Source organism: Heptranchias perlo, chromosome 21, assembly GCF_035084215.1.
Source record: "Heptranchias perlo isolate sHepPer1 chromosome 21, sHepPer1.hap1, whole genome shotgun sequence".
In the NCBI taxonomy this organism is placed as follows: Eukaryota; Metazoa; Chordata; class Chondrichthyes; order Hexanchiformes; family Hexanchidae; genus Heptranchias; species Heptranchias perlo.
In genome coordinates, this window is record NC_090345.1 from 36,787,927 (window position 1) to 36,807,997 (window position 20,071).

Sequence of the window (20,071 nt, forward strand, 5' to 3'; positions counted from 1 at the left end):
TGTTGGTCTTTATTGCAAAGAGGTTGGAGTACAAGAGTAAGGAAGTCTTGCTGCAATTGTACAGGGTTTTGTTGAGACATCACCTGGAGTACTGTGTGCAGTTTTGGTCTCCTTACCTAAGGAAGGATATACTTGCCTTAGATGCGGTGCAATAAAGGTTCATTAGATTGATTCCTTGGATGAGAGGGTTGTCCTATGAGGAGAAATTGAGTAGAATGGCCCTATTCTCTCCAGAGTTTAGAAAAATGAGAGGTGATCTCATTGAAACATACAAGATTCTGAGAGGGCTTGACAGGGTAGATGCTGAGAGGCTGTTTCCCCTGGCTGGAGAGTCTAGAACTAAGGGACATAGTCTCAGGATAAGGGGTTGGACATTTAGGACTGAGATGAGGATGAATTTCTTCACTCAGAGGGTCATGAATATTTGGAATTCTCTACCCCAGAGAGTTGTGGATGCCAAGTCGTTGAGTATATTCAAGACTGAGATCAATAGATTTTTGGACTCTAAGGAAACCAAGGGATATGGGGATCGGGCGGGAAAGTGGAGTTGAGGTCGAAGATCAGCCATGATCTTATTGAATGGCAGAGCAGGCTGGAGGGGCCGCATGGCTACTCCTGCTCCTATTTCCTTTGCTCTTACGTTTGTATGAGGCGTCAACCTAGTGAAGCTACAACAGGGCTACCTGCATGCCAAACACTAAAAGCAGTAGGAGATAGACACAGCTAAGCACTCCCACAAACAATGAATCAGAGCAAATCTCAGCAGCCCTATCACATCCAGTCGAGAATGGTAGTGGACAATCAGGAAATTAATAGGAGGAGCAGCCTCCAGGAGTATTCCCATCTTCAACCATAGCGGAGCCCAGCATGTGAGGGCAAGTGATGAGCATTTACAAGCATCTTCAGCCAAAAGTGCCAAGTTGGCAATCCTACTTGGCTTCTACCCGGAGTCCCCACCTTCACAGACGTCAATATCCAGTCAATTCGGTTCACTCCATGTGACATGAAGAAGCAGCTGAGTGCACTGGGCATGGTGAAGGCAATGCATTCTGACAAAATCCCAGCCGTAGTGCTGAAGACCTAAACACCAAAACTAGCCATCCCCCCTAGCTAAATTATTCCAATGGAGCTAGAACACTGTCCACTATGCAAATATGAGAATTTGCACTGTTTGCCAAAACTCAATTCTCGTTCCACTAGGAACACTTGGCTTCAGACCTCATCACAGCCATGATCCAGGAATGGATACAAGGGCTGAATGTCAGAGGAGAGGTGAGAGTGACTATCCTTGACATCAAGGCAGCATTTGAATGAGTAAAGCACCAAGGAACCCTAGAACAATTGAACGCAATATGGAAAACCCTACAGTTGCTGATGGAGCTCAATCATCACAGTCACAGGTCATTGCTGCAAGAGTTCCTCAGAGCAGTGTCTTTGGCCCAACCATCTTCAGCTGCTTCATCCATACACTTCCCTCCATTTTAAGGTCAGGAATGGGGCGCTTCACCTTGCCAAATAGGCAATCCCAGCCTATAACTTTCACGATGATGGATAATTTGAGAGTTAAATAAAAAAGTACTAATGTAAAGGCAATAGTCAGCAGTTAGAAATGCAAGAGGGATCGCCTTCTTTATAGAGGAGAAACACAAGTAAACTGGGACTAAGAAAGACTAAAAAGATGACATAGGGTAGAGGTAAGTTCAGGGCACACAACTTGGGGATAATGAGAAAAATACCATCAGGATCAGAGGTTTTATTGGAATTCCGACAGCAGAGGTTCTGAAAAGACCTGGCAGGGATAAAGCTTGATGTCTATCAAACGGAATGGAGCAACGGTGAAAGGTTCATTACCAAGATCAAGATTAGAGTTGGGGAGCAAAAATTGAGCAAACAAGTCTTTTTAGAAGAGGTAGCAACTGGAGCACCAATACAAGGATGGATGGAAGTGGAAGGAATCATATAAGTTAAGAGAGACATCTTTAGTATGGGAGCCAAGGAATGGCTGCTGAGGGGCAGTGAGGCACCAACTAATGCTCCTTTTTGAATAAAGGTACATTTAACAGCTCTAATAGTAGATTTACATAAGTTATGAGCAGAGATAAAGTTGGGTAGGGATGCTTTCAGCTGATCCAACATGTTAGACAGAATTTTTACAAGAGACAACAAATCAACAGCATGATTTAACTAAAATGTAGTGCTTGATCTGACAGAACAGCACAAGTGAAACCTTTTATGCCAGCTGGAATAGTATCAGTTACTTCGCTGGCAAAGACAGAAAGGTCAATAGAGTGAAAGCAGCAGCAGTTGGACCAAGTAAAGGCAGCAAAGAATTTCCAAACATCATCTCAGTTGGCTGACAGTGTTTCTTTCATATATTTTAATATACATTCTTGGGATGTGGGTGTCACTGGCAGGGCTGGCATTTATTGTCCATCCCTAGTTGCCCTTGAGGAGGTAGTGGGCTTTCTTCTTGAATCTCCTCAGTCAGTGTGAAGGTGCTCCCACAATGCAATTAGGTAGGGAGCTCCAGGATTTTGACCAGGAAACAATGAATGAACAGCGATATCATAGAATCATACAGCATAGAATGAAGCCATTCGTCCCATTGTACCTGTGCCGGCTCTTTGAAAGGGCTACCCAATTAGTCCCACTGCCCTGCTCTTTCCCCATAGCCCTGTAAACTTTTCCCCTTCAAGTACTTATCGAATTCCCTTTGATAGTTATTGAATCTACTTCCACCACCCTTTCAGGCAGTGCTTTCCAGATCATAACAACTCGCTGCCTAAAAAAAGTTTTCCTCATGTCACCTCTGGTTAACAAAAGAACATAAGAAATAGGACCAGGAGGAGGCCATACGGCCCCTCGAGCCTGCTTCGCCATTCAATCAGATCATGGCTGACCTTCAACCTCAACTCCACTTTCCTGGCTGATCCCCATATCCCTTGATTCCCCTAGAAACCAAACATTTATCTATCTCAGCCTCGAGTATACTCGACGACTCAGCATCCACAGCCCTCTGGGGTAGAGAATTCCAAAGATTCACAACCCTCTGAGTGAAGAAATTTCTCCTCATCTCAGTCTTAAATGGCCGACCCCTTATTCTGTGACTATGCCCCTTAGTTCGAGACTCTCCAGCCAGGGGAAACAACCTCTCAGCATCTACCCTGTCAAGCCCCCTTAGAATCTTATATGTTTCAATGAGATCACCTCTCATTCTTCGAAACTCCAGAGACTACAGGCCCATTCTACTCAATCTCTCCTCATAGGACAACCCTCTCATCCCAGGAATCAATCTAGTGAACCTTCGTTGCACCACCTCTAAGGCAAGTATATCCTTCCTTAGATAAGGAGACCAAAACTGTACACAGTACTCCAGGTGAGGTCTCACCAAAGCCCTGAACAATTGTAGTGAGACTTCCTAACTCTTGTACTCCAACCCCCTTGCAATAAAGGCCAACATGTTATTTGCTTTCCTAATTGCTTGCTGTGCCTGCATGCTAGTTCTTTTGCCAATTACCTTAAATCTGTGTCCACTGGTTACCGACTCTTCTGCCACTGGAAATGGTTTCTCCTTATTTACTCTATCGAAACCTTTCATGATTTTGAATACCTCTATCAAATCTCCCCTTACCCTTCCCAGCTCTAAGGAGAACAACCACAGATTCTCTAGTCTCTCCACTCAACTGAAGTCCTTCATCCCTGGTACCATTCTAATAAATCTCCTCTGCATCCTCTCTAAGGCCTTGACATCCTTCCTAAAGCATGGTGCCCAGAATTGGACACATTACTCCAGCTGAGGCCTAACCAATGATTTATAAAGGTTGGGCATAACTTCCTTGCTTTTGTACTCTATACCTCTATTTATAAAGCCAAGGTTCCTGTATGCCTTTTCAATAGCCTTCTCAACTTGTCCTGCCACCTTCGAAGACTTGTGTACGTACACCCCCAGGTCTCTCTGTTCCTGCACCCCCTTTAAAATTCTACTATTTAGTTTATATTGCCTCTCCTCATTCTTCCTACCAAAATGAATCACTTCACACTTTTCTGCGTTAAATTTTATCTGCCATGTGTCTGTCCATTTCACCAATCTGTCTATGACCTCCTGAAATCTGTCATTATCCTCCTCATTGTTTACTACATTTCAGAGTTTCGTGTCATCTGCAAACTTTGAAATTATGTCCTGTATACTCAAGTCCAGGTCATTAACATATATCAAAAAGAGCAGTGGTCCCAACACTGATCCCTGGGGGACACGACTGCACACTTCCCTCTAGTCTGAAAAACAACCGTTCACCACTACTCTGCTTTCTGTCCCTTAGTCAATTTCGTATCCATGCAGCCACTGCCCCTTTAATCCCGTGGGCTTTAATTTTGCTAACAAGTCTATTATGTATCCAAGTCAGGATGGTGTGTGACTTGGTGGGGAACTTGGAGATGATGGTGTTCCCATGAACCCACTGCCCTTGTCCTTCTAGGCGATGGAGGTCGCAGGGTTGGGAGGTGCTGCCGAAAATTCAAACAAGATGAGAATAATTTACAAAGTGTGATTTGGTGCTGGGCATTCTGTAAGAGATAAGTATGATTCAGTGGCCAGTAAAGCCTAGTAGTGAGGAGACAGGCAAAGTGGAAGAGTTGAGATTGGAGTTAAATTATTGGAATGATCAAGGATATGGGTAGGCTGATTGACGCACTATTTAAGGTCTTTCAGAATAGCAAAGGAATTGGCATTTGTGCTGGTTCAATCAATAGAAAAGGAGATGTCAAGGCACTGGTGATGGTGAACACTGAAGTTGCCCAGAATGCTGATTTCAGCAGAGGGGACATTACAGCTGATAGGCGCCATTTTGCTTGACAAAAAGTTCAAGAGCTCTGGGGTACGTTTTGCTCTGTGTGTAAAGTTGAATTAAAATTCTTACACTAAACGGGGAGTAGAAGGTTTATAATGGTACTTTAGCAAAATTGTTTAAATTGGGGAGGAGTATAATGATACTTTTGTACAATATATTTTTTTAAACTTTATACATAGAAGAAAATTTACCCCCTAGAGAGTTATGAAGGTTAAAAGAGTGACAGAGTACACAGATGAATTTGGCGAGGTGAGGGAGAGATATTTTTAACCAAAGGAGTTCAAAGTCAGATGACTCAATTGAGCTAACTTAAGCAGCAGGGGTATCAGAACAAATATAACCACATGCAGCAATAATAACCTCAAATGGGAATAATTATTCCTCATTGATACCCAGGGATTATGCAAGTAATGGCTACTGGGATGTTTCTGTGAAATAGAGAGCCAGCTAATCTTGCAAAGCTATTATTCAGTTTCTATTCTAGTTTAATTTCAATACTGTATTAGAAAATGTAACTAATGTATTTAGGCAATGAAATATGTGGCATAAGAATGATATAATGCAACTGCTTGGAATTTCCTTGCACTTAACGCATTTATGCCGGTTTCTGTGCCGATCTTGCCGATGAGAACTTGCGTCCTCTCTGCTGCCCATCATGCACATCAGCTTGATGCTGCCAACCAAAGTCCCTCTAACTGCCTGCCACTACTCTGACAAGCAATATCAAGCTGTAGGAGAAAGGGAGCTTGGCTAACTTTCCTATGCCTTCATCCTAAGGACATCTTAAGAGTTCTTTAAAGGTAACTCCTTAGGCTATTGCTCCATGTCCATGTGGGCATGTACTGGTTACTGTTCAAGCTCTGTCTGCTGCTGACAGTCTTTTTCTCCTTCCCAACTCCTGTCTCACCCTCACCATCTCTTTCTGGTCTCTCTCCCCACCTCCATCCCGGTCTTGATATACCACGTCCCTCTCAGCTCCCTCCCCTACCAAACCTTTTGTTACCCCTCCCACAATCTCCTATCCTACTGTCATTCAGGCCAGAGTCACTTCCTGATCAGCCCATGACATAAGTACGCTCTACCTACTGGTCACTCCCAGAGTAGTAATGTAGACTGTCTCATTGGTCGACATCATGCCCTGTCCCCTTTCTACTCCTCCACAACTCTGAGCCCTCCCAGTGAGCCTACTGATACCCATCCATTCTATTTTGTCCTGCATTCCCTGGTGAACAAGGTCCCCTCCATCCATGAATCCTGAACGAGTGCATAGACAACCTGGACCTAACAGAAACCTGGCTCACTGATGGGGACTCTTTCCTTCTCAATTGTGTCCACCCCACTTGGGTACACATTCCACTATATCTCCAGCTGTGGCAGTGGTGTAGCATTCATCTCCCAATCCCACTTCGACCTGTCCCTTTACTTCTTTGCCATTTTCTACTCATCCTCCAAGCATTTATTTTTTTGGGTCTACTGTCCCCTCAAGGCATCCACTCACTTCATAGAATCATACAGCACAGAAGGAGGCCATTTGGCTCATCGTGCCTGTGCTGGCTCTTCGAAAGGGCTATCCAATTAGAACCACTCCCCTGCTCTTTCCCCATATTCCTGCAAATAGCCCTGCAATTCACTTCCTCGCCTGCCTCGTCCCTATTATCTTCAGCCTCTGTACCAATTGGGTCTTCATCCTCGGCGATTTCAACCTTTAACTCCACTCTATCTGCCTCTTTTGCTCTGATTTCTCTGCTCTCCTGTCCCCACTCAACACCTAAACCTCTCTACGCACAACCACCCCTTCAACCTTGCCACCTTGCGAGGCATTGACATGTCCAAGGACTCAATCACCAATAAAGGATTTTTGATCACTTTCTAGTTTCTTTCACATCCACATCCTTTTGTCTGCCTTAAACCACTCTACTCTCAATGTCGTTATTGTAAAAAAAAACTACCCCGAACTCTCCCACCAGCACCCTCTTTAATTCTCTATTTCCTCTCCATGATGTCAAGGTCTCTGTCGTCCTGCTTGATAGCTGCCTTGCTACCTTCAACACCGTTGACACCCCTCTAGTTCCCTGCCCCCCTCCTGTCCCTTACATCATCTCTGCGACTGTAAATCTGAGGGCCACAGGCTTCATCACACCAACATTTGGCTGGTCTGCTCAACCACCACTAAATCTGGCTGGCCAACCATGCTTTTGCTCTCTGCAGGTAAATCCCATTACTCCAGCACATTCTGCAGGGTAAGGACAACCACAAAACATCCTTAGGGCCCTCTTCCCCATTCCATCCTGATCTTTGACACTGAGGAGCTCACGGATTTCTCCATTTTGGAGAAATCTGCTTGGCTTCCTCTGCCTCTTCAATCCCCATTATTTCCCTAGCTCCCGAAATCTACGATCCTCTCCCCATCACAGCCCTCTTCTTGTGAACCAAATAATTTTTGCTCTATTTCCCCTCAGCCTCATCAGACATCTCTTCCACAAGACCCAATGGCTCCTTCCTCAACGCCCTTCCGACCCAGCTCCTAACCACATTAACCTCTATCTTTCCTCAGGCATTGTTTCACCCTTTCAAAGATGCCATCCTTAAGCAGCACACTCTCCACTCCCCTGTTCTAATTACCATCTCAAACCTCGCCATTCTCTCTAAATGTCAAGAGGAAAAACCTTCCAGCCCTCCTCTCACCTCTCCAATTAGTCCCTATTTAAATCCTCTTGTTCAGGTTTCTGGACTGCCCAGGTCATTGTCACCAATAATATCCTACATGACTACAAACATTCCTCCATGGCTTCTGATATAGTGCAACTCCCCATTCTTTTTCACCACCTCGCCTCTGTGTCCACCATTGTCATGGTTCCACTTCCACCTGCCCTAATTTCCAAAATATCTCCTTCAATGGCTTCACCTTCCACTTCTCCACAATCACCCAGAGTGCCTGAAAACTGCGTCCTTGATCCTTCCTGTTCCTCATTTACGTGCTGTTTCTTGGTATTATCCGTAAGCACAGGGTCAGCTTATCATGTATGCAGCTGACACCCACCTTTACCTCCCCGCTATCACTTTCGACCCTATGTCACCGAACTGTCCAGCATCACATGTTTGAGGAACCACATCTTTATCCAGTTCAATATTAGTAAGACTGAGGCTATTCTGTTCAGTTCCCACCAGGACCTACATGCCCAGGGAACTGATCTTAATTCCTTCTTAGCTGCTCTCTGAGCCCAATGATAAGCAACGTCACGGACCTGCTCAACCCTGAGCTGAGCTTTAAACTTCTCACTCAGCCCATCAACAAGACCAAATTCTTCTACCATCAGTTCCCATGCACCAACTTCACCACCACTGCTACCAAAACTTTCATCTGTACCTTCGATACATCCCGGCTTGACTTCTCCAACGCGCTCCTTGCCAGCTACCGAGCTCTACCATACATAAATTCCAACTCATCCAGAACTTTGCTGCTCATAACCCATTTCCTTCTTAATCCTATACTGCTATCATTCCCCATCCTTAATCGTATCCTACCTTGCACTAATTTCTGCATTCAATCCCTGCTCCTATCCTATCTCACACTCAATCCCGCACTGCTATTATACTCCACTGTGCCAATTTCCATTGGTTGACTGGCATTAAAATCTTTGTCCTCACTTTCAAATTCCTCCATGGACGTATTCCTCCCTAACTGAGAAATCTTCCCCGACCCTACTTATGCAACCTCCGCTCTTCTGACCCTGGTCGACTGTGTGCCCTGCCCCATCACTGGTAGCTGAACGGACTGCTATCCCGTGCTCAGGAATTCTCTTCCAAACCAGCTCCACCTTTCGACCGCTCTTTTGATCTTCAAAGGCCTCTTATAATTTTGACTGTGCTTTCAGGAATCTCTGCTAGTTCCCACCTCAAGTTTGTTTGGGTACAAAGAGCCTTATGATGGTTTTGTTATGTGAAAGGTGTGGTAGAAGTTCAGGTGGTTATTGAGGTACAAAATTTCTGAGTGTCCCACCAAAAACCATTTAAATTTAGGCATATTTGTTTTCTATTTCAAAATACAGCTTGGTAATACTTGGGCGCTCTTTGTGCCTGTCAAGTCGAGGGATGTCAGCAGTAGGTAAATGGATTATTTTCCTATTTTGGGCATGCATCATCAGCATTAAACACTGCCAGCTGCAGAATAAAGTTCCCCCTACTCTGCCCTAACAACATACCTTAGTGCCAACATCAAAACATTACAACTATATATATATCAAGAAAGGCAGGAATCAATGTGGATTAAATAAATACTTCAGATGAGTCCATTAAAAAAACTAATAGTTGAAAGCAATGCTGCACCAGTTAAAAAATACTTCTAAGTTGTGGCAGTGGTGAGCTTTATTCTGTTTTTAAATACTTTGGATATTTGTAAAAGTAAAGGGCAGGAATATTATATTGTTCACAGACATTTCATTGTTTTTGGATTCAGTGTGGTAAATGGCCAGTTAAGGTGCTTTAATAGTTTTGTTGTTACTTTGTTTCTATAATATAAAAAGTAAAAAGGGATGCAGACATTTTTTTTAAAAAAAAGAAAGCAGAAACAAGAGAAAGAAAACAAATGGGAACTTCCCAAAAGAAAGTTTATAGTTCCCAATTCATGAATTACAACTTCCATTTGAATGGTTTTGAAGACAGCTCCTTATCATGTGCAATTGTATATATAGTGGAGTAAAAGTAGAACGCCCTGAAGCATGTTTGTGCACATACAGTACCTTTAAAAGAATATATAGTGAAATTTAAAATGAACTGCTGTAAAAATATGAATTTCACAATGGTTAATTTTAGGGCAAAATGTTAAATGTGATCCATGCTCAAATTTGCCAGCCGTGAAATAATAAATGTTTAAACATAGACGACGTCAAATAATGAGATCCAAGTTAGAAACGAGAAACATTTTAAATTTCAACAGAAATATTAAGCTTAGTATAGTAGAAAGTATTAAAATACATCCCACTTAAAATTACTTTCCTCTTGAGACCATTCTTCTTGCTTGCAAGAATTGAGTCAATCAAATTAAAGTCTGACAGCACTAAAAAGTTTTCTACCTTTAACAAATTGAAAACTTGGAAAATAAGCACTTACCATCAAAGCATTGGAGGCACAGACACTGTGGAACCCATAATAGAATGCTGCAAACTGCTTGTATACAGACTTGTTGAGAAGAAAATCTATATAAAGTTGTACATACTCTGGGAAAAGAAAAATATATTAATTACGTAAAAAGATGTTTATTCCTCCCTTAGCTTTCAACAAATCTGCATCTAATTTAGTTTTTGTAATGGTACAATGTGTTCAAGAGTTTGGCTATTTTAACTCACATTGTTGGGTCTATATGCTTTTAACATTTTTTAATAAATCAATTTGGTATTGAACTACACAGCCAAGCTCAATCATAAAACCATGCTATCTGCTTCAACACCACTGACAGCAGAATTTTCATACAGTAAGAAATGGATCACAGGCAATTGTGTGACAAGTGATAATCCTATAAAGATTGCATGAAGCAAAATAAATCAAAGAAAAACACTTTAAAAATACTTTTTGATTAAAACTTTGTAAATGTTTTAAGCTGTTCAGCGTGTATGTGAATAAACTAGACATTTATTCATATAGCAATGTAAAATGTGACTGTAGAAGAGCATTGTCACTTGCTTGCCTTGTCTGTTCTGATTGGTTACAGGGATTTTGTCACCGCCTGGTTTGAGGTTGTATGATTTAATAGTTCCAAACTCTTCCTGAAATACCTGAAATAAATGTAGGATAAAATCATGAACTGATAAAGCTATGAATAGGTGATCAGTTTCCATCGGAGAACAGGACTGAAAGGTGGTATGGTACAGTCTGTAAAATGTCAAGAGACTCAGGTAATGCATATGAAAGCAGATGATTTATCAGGCTGTCATCTGAGAACTAGAGGAATACAAAACGTACAAGCCTCAAGGAAGGATGGAGATTAGAAGAATCCCCCACTTTCTAAGTAGTGAAATTTGTGGAATAGACTGCCAGCAAAAACAATTCCTTCAACAAGAAAAAAAGAGCTGGATAAATATCTGGTTAGGAAAGGGTTTAAAAGTTATCAGGATAAGCATGGACACAGACAAATACTCTATTGGCACCAATGGTTTATGCACCAGTCATGAGGCTCTCAATTGCCTTGAAATAAGGATCTTTGAATATCATATGAGCATTTAACATATTCATATGGAATTCTGTTGTCTGCTTCTGTTTTAATGGAGGAGTTAATTTGTTGGTTTTAAATATTGCAGTGCCTTTGTTACAATAGCAAAGAAATTTAATACAAACACATGAAATGTTTGTGCATAATGGGCCTAATTTCTGTTCATGTCAGAACAATCTCAGTTGCAAAATGTTGCATTATTTTAGAATTAGATTGTTCCAGTAGGGCGATAAAAACATTTAAAAATTAATTGTGATATCATGACAATTGTGCTTAACTTCACATCTTTCATTAGAATTTTACAGCACAGAAGGCCATTTGGCCCAACATGCCTGTACAAGCTCTAAGAGTGCTATCCACTTAAGTTCCATTCTCCTGCCCTTTCCCCGTGCCCTTTTTTCTTTCCCAAAATATTTATCCACTTCCCTTTTCAAAGCTATTATGGTTCTGCTTCCGTCACTGTTCTTGGTAGGACATTCTGTGTCTTAACAATCCTCTGTTTAAAAAAAATATTTTAACCTCTTCCTTCGCTCTTTTGGTGATGATCTTAAATTTATATCACCTAGTTACCTAACCAAAAGAATCCTCAATTCTGAATACATTCTATCAGATCTCTCCACTTACTCCATTCCAATGAAAAGAGCCCAAGTTAAACTTCCACAATTTCCCTCATTCATATTTTGAAGTATATAAATAAGGAGCAAATTGAACACAGCAAATTCATGTGCAAATGAACATGATTAATAAGAAATTCATTGGAACAGGCTGGGAACAATATCAGACTGGTCCAAAATTCTGCTGCATCATTCTTGCTATAGAACATTAATTTTCATGCATAATTAATATCTCCACAATATTGCATCATCAGGATTTTGACAATTTATTAATTAGAGATTTTATTCACAATAATAAAAAAGGATGGTTGAAATCAAATTAAAATTAAAAACTTACTTGAAATGTGGAACAAAAGTCTTCCTCAATATTGCCTTCATAATTCATAAGTGCCATAAGTCCATGAGCCAAGTCCTTCAAATGATGCATTAAAATATTAATAATTAATTTCATAAAGCTCACTCATTGTTATTCTCTGTCATTCTAGTATAGCTTAATGTCACATTGCCCCTTTAGCCTCAGGAGTGTGAAGGCTTCATTTAGGACACCTTCATGAGCAGCCAATAGGAGGGACACTTTGCAGGGAGAAAAGATGCTCTCTGCTCTTTCCCAGAAGGGCACTTCCTGTGAGTAGTCCATCTACTTGCAGTGAACGAGCTAACCTCAGTTCTAACTGGCAGTCGAATGTGAAACTTCTATTACTGTACACGTATTGCTCTATTCCCAGAGCCACTTGAAGACATCAGTTTGCATTTGTAACAAATCCACCCATCAGCTTTCTATGTACTTTGCAGCTGAAACTTCATTTACGTTCTTATGACATTTTGAACATCAATACTCTTGATACAGTGATCGAAATCTTAACTGGACAAAGAACAGGCCAGGAGGATGCTGGGTTTGATTCCCAGTTTGCGCTTAGTTGGTTCTCAACCGAGGCAACATGCCAAGAGAAGGAAAAGATCAGTCAGCATGCTCATTACTGACAGATATGCAGTGACCCGGTGAACACTAGGTGAGGACAGGATTACGCACAGCTGTGAATAGCCAGCCAACACTCACTGTCCATGCACATACAAAGAAGTGTGGCTACTTGAGAAAAATACTGGTAGGTGCTAGCAGCTGAGAAATAGCACCAATGTAAGGAGTCAACAACTTCAGGAGAGAAGGATGCTGGGGGGAAATTGAAGGGAAAAAATTATAGGTGGAGGCAAAATGATCATAGCAGAATAATAATTTATTCAAAGTTTGGCAACAGAAACATGACCACCAGTTTTTGTGGGTCCCAAATAATATATAACGTAAAAAATTTCCTCCATTGTGTAGTCCCTAGCTCCATTTAAATTTTGTAATTCTAACTACAGAGTAAAAACAATGGGGGAAACTTTTGACTAGCGCCCAAAATCGGCTCAAAGGGGTGGAGTGATCACATCGCTCACCAGATGACAACACACGAGGCACAAACTCTTTTCAGGTTCATACCTCATTTGAATTTGATGGGCAAGCTGTTAGCGTGAATCACACTGGTAATTGGACAGCTCGCCCTTTGGGGGGAAAGGGGTTGGAATTTTGGGTGGGCCCGAAGTCAGTTCCTGGTAGCCTGCACCTCTTAAAGGGGAGGTGCAATAGTCATTGGAGAGCTCAGCTGAAGGCTGACAGGAAGGCCAAAAATGTTGACTGGGAGAACATCCAGATTCTCCTATAATGCCCTGGAGACTTTAGTTAAGGAAGTGAGGAGGAGGAAGTTTATATTATTTCCATCAGATGGGAGAAGGGCGTCCCATGAAACTGCCAGGGAAGCATGGTCCAAGGTGGCTGCACATGAGCCCCTGGGACCTGGAAGCAGTGCAGAAAGAAGTTCAATGACCTGACCCGGACTGCTAACGCTAGATTCCCATTCAGAGTCCTGCCATTGTCAGAACAGCCCTCCCCCACTTCAATTCCCTCTCATCCAATCATTGCAACACCCTTCAGTGGACCTCCCCCTGCCACTTCTCTCACGCACACCTGATGCTTCTTCATAACACCAGACAAACTATTGTACCCTCACGCACAGACGTTCAGGAGTCTTCGGCACGCCACTCACTAACATCCTTTCACATGCTCTCCGAAAGCTGTATGATAATTGGAAAGGCATCATCATCAATCCGTTGTTACCAGATCATGTGGGCACACTTCTTGCTGCTGACTTGTGGCAGCTTGAAATACTTTTAGATTTAATGCTTCGTTTAGTATCGCAGATGGATGCAAACTTGCATGTTAATTTGATGAATCCAACATCTTTCTGAAAACTAAATAAACTGAATTTTAAGCTGCCCAAGATGGCTTCAAGCCCAATGCAACTCTTGAGTTTGAAAGTGTACAAGCAGTGAAATGTATGCACAAGCTTAACTGCTGAATCTTGTGCACCAAATAACACACGGTCTCTCCAGCCTTTACTCTCCATCACCAGTATGCATCACCATGCAGTACTCTCCACTTGCCTGGATGAGTGCAGCTCCAACACTCAAGAACCTCGACACCATCCAGGACAAAGCAGCCTGCTTGATTGGCACCCCATCCACCACCCTAAACATTCACTCCCTCCATCACTGGCGCACCGTGGCTGCAGTGTGTACCATCTACAAGATGCACTGCAGCAACTTGCCAAGGCTTCTTCGACATCACCTCCCAAACCCGTGACCTCTACCACCTAGAAAGACAAGGGCAGCAGGTGCATGGGAACAACACCACCTGCACGTTCCCCTCCAAATCACACACCATCCTGACTTGGAAATATGTCGTCGTTCCTTCATCGTCGCTGGGTCAAAATTCTGGAACTCTCTACTTAACAGCACTGTGGGAGTACCTTCACCGCAAGGACTGCAGCGGTTCAAGGCGGCGGCTCACCACCACCTTCTCAAGGGCAATTAGAGATGGGCAATAAATGCCAGCGACCCGCACATCCCATGACTGAATTTTTAAAAGTAGCTTTTCTTCAATTTACCTCAGCGATGAGGACTGGTTGATGAAACTGCGAGTTTCATTAGACTGGTTCCTGTGTGAGATTCTGTTCATTTATGGGTTAAATAAACAACATTTTATGAAAAAGGCACAGTACCTTGTTTAGGTGTGCTTTGGTGATTGTCCATTTATCTCTATTGTTGGAACTGTATCGCAGTGTGCAGTCATACTGCAATTCTGTCCTTATAAGGTATTAGCCTTGGTTCAGTGATAGTGCTCTCATCTCTGAGTCAGAAGGTCATGGGTTCAAGTGTCACTACAGTCTTAAGCACAAAATCTAGGCTGACACTTCGGTGCAGTACTGAGGGAGTGCTGTCTTTTGGATGAGATGTTAAACAGAGCCTGACCTCTCAGGTCAGTGTAAGAAATCCCAAGTCACTATTCAAAGAAGAGTAGGGAGTTCTCCCGGTGTCCTGGCTAACTTTTATCCCTCAGCCAATATTACCAAACAGATTATCATTTTTAAAAAAAATTCATAATAAGTATTGTTATTTTATCACTGCATCTTCATGCTGGTAACAGCTGACAATGGTGCAAAGAATTTATCCAAAGTTATCTTTCAAATTCTACTCCAAGGTACAAACCAATAGAATTTACAGAATTTCCTACCTGTAATGGCAGAAGCCACGCCTTCTTTCAGCTGTGTAAATGACCATAACTATCACTGCCATCATTACTTCTGAGTTACATGGCTTTGACACTGACACTTATGCAAAAAAAAACTAATTTATCTCTCTGTCATGGACGATATATCCTCCATATATTTTCAGAGAACTCTTATTATTCCAAGCAGCTCATTGTAACGAATGATAGAGTTAAGTAACAACAGATTTAGCATAAGCTGTGTGTGACATTTTGTAAAAAAATAAGATTGTACAAGTGTAAGTGAGTAACAGAAATAATCTTAAAACCTCTGGTCTAATAAAATGATCTTGAACTGTAGATCCTACAAAAGACACTTACTGGCATAAGCTGGCGCAGGTCATCGAGTGTAAGAGTTGCCACTCCAACAGGAGCATTCTGATCGCATGGAACAACAGGAGGACTCAGCAGCTTTTTGTAGCAGCAGGGTGGAAACCGAACATCCAGCGTGATGCTATTATACACAGCCAGACCCATCAGCTACACAACAGAAATGTTAAGGTAGAAGCACAACACGCAAGCAAGTGCAACCCATAAAACAAAACAGGATTTCTCTGAAAAGGACTTAAAAAAAAATCATTCCAATTATTCTCCTCTCACTATTGATCCGTGCTACGGTATGGGTCACCAGGACCTCACCTGACTGTCCATGCTTCAATGTGAGCCTTGGCAGCGAGTGTGAACAGATTATTTAACCCTTGGAGAGCGTCACAGCGAAGCCCGATTCACACATATCTGCAGTGGTGATTGGTAGCAATCAGCAGCAGGAACACTGGCTGATCTTTTTCTTCCATGGCTGTGATCAGTTAACGCAGCACAGACCAGGAATTGAGCCTGGGACCTTCCGGTCAGTATGTCTTGGTGTTATACTGGGCAGATTCCAGTAGACCGTTGGGGGAGCCGCTGAGAATTCTGAAGGGCAGTATACTACACTATGTTTGGGGGGGAGGAAGTTATTGTTTCACAAGAATCAGAATATTCTTTTTAAACAACATATGAACTTCTAATCAGCATAAGTTTTAAAAACTCGGTAGATGTCCAGTAAATTCTAAAGCTATTCTTGATAAAATATATTAGGAATTCCACACTAAAAAGAAAGCCGCACTACAATTAACTTACCTGCAAATTAATAGGATCTGTTGTAATGCATGGGATAAGGCAAAAGGAACAACACATTAACATCTTCCAGTTCTGACGGAAGGTCATCGACCTGAAATGTTAACGGTGTTTCTTTCTCCACAGATGCTGCCTGACTTGCTGAGTATTTGCAGCATTTTCTGTTTTTAATAACACATTAACATAGTTTTTTTTTGGAAACCACACATTTGACAAAAGGACATCATACTGTAAGCATTACCTAAAATGCTACAGGATTATCAGTTGAAATGGGACTTTACATACATGCCAACCTACAAGACTCAAAAAAGCTGAACAGCTTCAAAATTCCTCCAAAAAGCTGATTACTCCAAAAACAACACACAACTGAAAAACAGCCATGAATAAAGGCCTATCACCAAGGTCATAGCTTCGAGATTGAATAAGTTAAATTCCTTTTCATTACACTGGATTTCAAGATTTTTATTTGTATTTTGGGATCACATTCCACAATCCAGTTTGACCAGAGACACACGATTTATATTTTTTTCATCTGGGTTTCAATGTGTGGATGTGGATATCAAAGGTCACTAGAAATGCCAGTTTGTAGCAGACCAGTGCACACTCATGGACCAAAGGACACTTCCTCCCAATCTCGAAGCTCTTCATAATTTCAAATGTGGAAGCAAAATGTTTTAAAAAGAAAAGTTCTGGAAGGGAACTGCTTGTCCACTGAATAAGCTGAGAGAGATTTGCTTGACCTTCCTTCAGACATTACTACACATTGATCTAGCATACCTATATAAAGCTCTATAATACACGTAATTATAAGGGTTTAACCACCTCTAAATCCATCAAATTTGGCAAATGTTGAGTTTTGTTGACATAAAAGTCTATGCCATAGATGTGATTGCCCAGAAAAGCATTTTTATTCTACTGAAGGTCTAGACTTCAACACACAGCATGATGCTCTGATGCTTAGGGGTATCTCCAGCCAAAATTAATTCTAGAAAGTTGGAGTGAAGGATGGTTTTAAGGGCACCATACTAGTGTCAGCATTAAACTGGCAGATATCTGCAGGTGTGCAAGCTACCTGCTATTGGGTTTTTCTCTTCTTATTCAAACTTCTGAACAACCCAACAATGGCAAACTCTCAAACAGACAAGTCAATATTACATTTGAGAATAGTACTGTTCCTTAGGTCTTACACCATTGTTGCAACGACACTGCAGTGTCCCAGGAATGGACACAACACATCAGTATGATACACACTAAGTAAAGCATAATTCACTCACATGTACTATTATATTCTCTACCGTGTACCTAATATCTCAGTACAAATTTCTGAACATACACTTCGATGCCATTGTATGGGTGGCTGAAAATTAAATTGCAATAATCCTAAAAATAAACCTTTGAAACACTCACAATTAACTACAGGGTTGAGCCAGCGCGGAACCCACAAACTTTGTGCACAAGTGCTTGGAACGTGTGCAAATCATGCATGCTCATACGCTGACAAGTGCACGACGCCACAATAAATCTGACAGTCCACGCAAAATGCGGATGCTTAACATCTATGACTTTTTACAAAAAAAAATTACATTGAAAAACTAGAACGTTATTATGGCAGCTAACCTCACAATACTATAAGTAGGACGACTTTTGATCAGAAAGGAGGCTGACTGTAAATGTATTGACATGATTATTATTTTAAAAGTTATATAAGCAGAAATATGTTCATTTTTAAAATCAAGGACAGGAAGTCTCCCTCCAAAAGAACAATAAACTTGGCAATATTGATTGTTTGGAACAATGAAGCAGAGGCAAGCATAAAATACCAACCAGATTCAGCTCCAACTCCAGCTAGTTGCCTTAATTCAGGGGACAAAAAACACAGAGCAGTTAATCCTTTAAATAAGCCTACTTTACTTGATATTGCAACTGTCTAGTGTAATGCAGGACTCCCTGTGTGACCTCAGTCTCCACTATATCAATATTCACTAATGTCCACGCCATACAGATTTGGTGAGGAATGGCTCCCATATTTTCAATTCAATTCAGACAATAGTACAACTTGAAACACATTGAGTCCCTGTGTGCGTTTGATTCTGATTGCAGAGTTCAGAATGTGGATATTTAGCAAGAATAGGTTTCCATTACTGAACACACAAATGACCTTGGTAGTGATGAAAGGAATTTTAGGAGAATGTCAGGGCAAGTAGCCAGTAACTATATTCAGTCAGAGCAAGTTTAACATCAGATCCTGGCCCACAGAGGTTTTCAAATACTGCATTCTGACCTCTACAGGACACTTTTCTCATTCTGCCCTTGTCGATTCTCAGAGGCAGTTTTGGTAAACTTGTGCCACTTTGTGTAATTTTGTGCTGTGGAGTGGGAACTGGATTCAAGTTATTTAACTTATTTCATTTATGCTTTTAACTAATGTTCATACGAGATTACTCCCTTTTCATTATACATGCTATTTGAAAGACCTCACAAAACAACAATCTGATTTTGACGTCCCCTATTCAATTTACTTCCCTTGCAACATTTATTTGTGATTGTATCGTGCATTGACATAAAATTGCAAAGGATACAGCTCCGACTAATCGAAATTCAGAGTAATTTTCACATTTAAAGCTGCTGAACCAATAAAACCGTGAATCCCATTGATATGCAAACATTCCTGTTAAACAAAAGGCACTGAAATTTGTGGCACTTTTAAAAATATAAATGTACAACGAAGAGTAAATTACAGATGTTTTTGTGGTCCTGATGTTTGAGTACTCATACAAGAAAAATGTCTGTAATTGCTCTCTGGCTATTACTTTGCATAATATGTTATTTGGTATATGAAAGAGACTCTTTCTCCATTTACTTTCTTGTATGAAATGATTAGCCCTGCATCAGGGATTGCAAGTGATGAATGATGGACAGATGCATTAGAGGTGTGGGGTTACAATGGGAATGCAACGCAAGGGGAAAAATAATGTTCACATCCAAATACAAGAAAGCTCAATTTACAAGTTTTTTTTCTGCTAATACAACAAAACATGTGTACCTCTATGTATAGTGGAATCCTATTAAAAGACTGCATAGAACCATTTTCTTGTCCTTTTCAAAATGATCACTCTGGATGCTGAATATTACTTGGCCTCATATCTTTACAGTAGTTTTATCCTCTGTACTGCAACATTTCATGTTTCAGATTGTTTCTACCAATTGAACTTCAATCCAGCTCAGATTCTGAAATACTGCCACACACCTACTGTATGTTATCATTATATTCAATCAGAAGGCAGCAGACAACCAGGAGCCTGCTACTCTGAAGAGTTATCTGAAGTCCTTAATTCTCATCAACTGGCTCTGTAATTTTGTATTGATTGATGTTTTCTTCCAAAGGTTCCTTAGCCTCGATATTACCAGGGAGGCAGGTTGGCAGCGGGAGGTCAACCGGGTGCGTGCGTAACCCGCCCAGTAAAATCGGTGGGTTCCCCACGCGATCGCGAGTAAATTGAAGCCACTTACCTTGGCCTCCGGGTTTCCCGTTGGAAACCTGCGCAGTGAGCAGACTGTGCACCCGCATCACTGGCTGTCAGCTGGAGGAGCCCTATTTAAAGGGGCAGTCCTCCAATGATGCTTCTGCAACAAACAGCCAAAATTACAG

General features: G+C 41.5%; 1 protein-coding gene across 1 annotated transcript in view; it reads right to left on the bottom strand.

Annotated features, from left to right (window-relative positions):
- hectd2 (HECT domain containing 2) overlaps positions 1 to 20,071 on the bottom strand; it is a 109,002-nt gene that overhangs the window by 14,875 nt on the left and 74,056 nt on the right. Inside the window, exons 15-19 of the mRNA XM_068002479.1 lie at positions 19,002 to 19,090; positions 15,628 to 15,786; positions 12,004 to 12,078; positions 10,531 to 10,618; positions 9,957 to 10,063 (exon numbers count right to left, since the gene is read on the bottom strand). Of these exons, the coding sequence (XP_067858580.1) occupies positions 9,957 to 10,063; positions 10,531 to 10,618; positions 12,004 to 12,078; positions 15,628 to 15,786; positions 19,002 to 19,090 (518 nt within the window). The remainder of the gene's footprint in view (positions 1 to 9,956; positions 10,064 to 10,530; positions 10,619 to 12,003; positions 12,079 to 15,627; positions 15,787 to 19,001; positions 19,091 to 20,071) is intronic.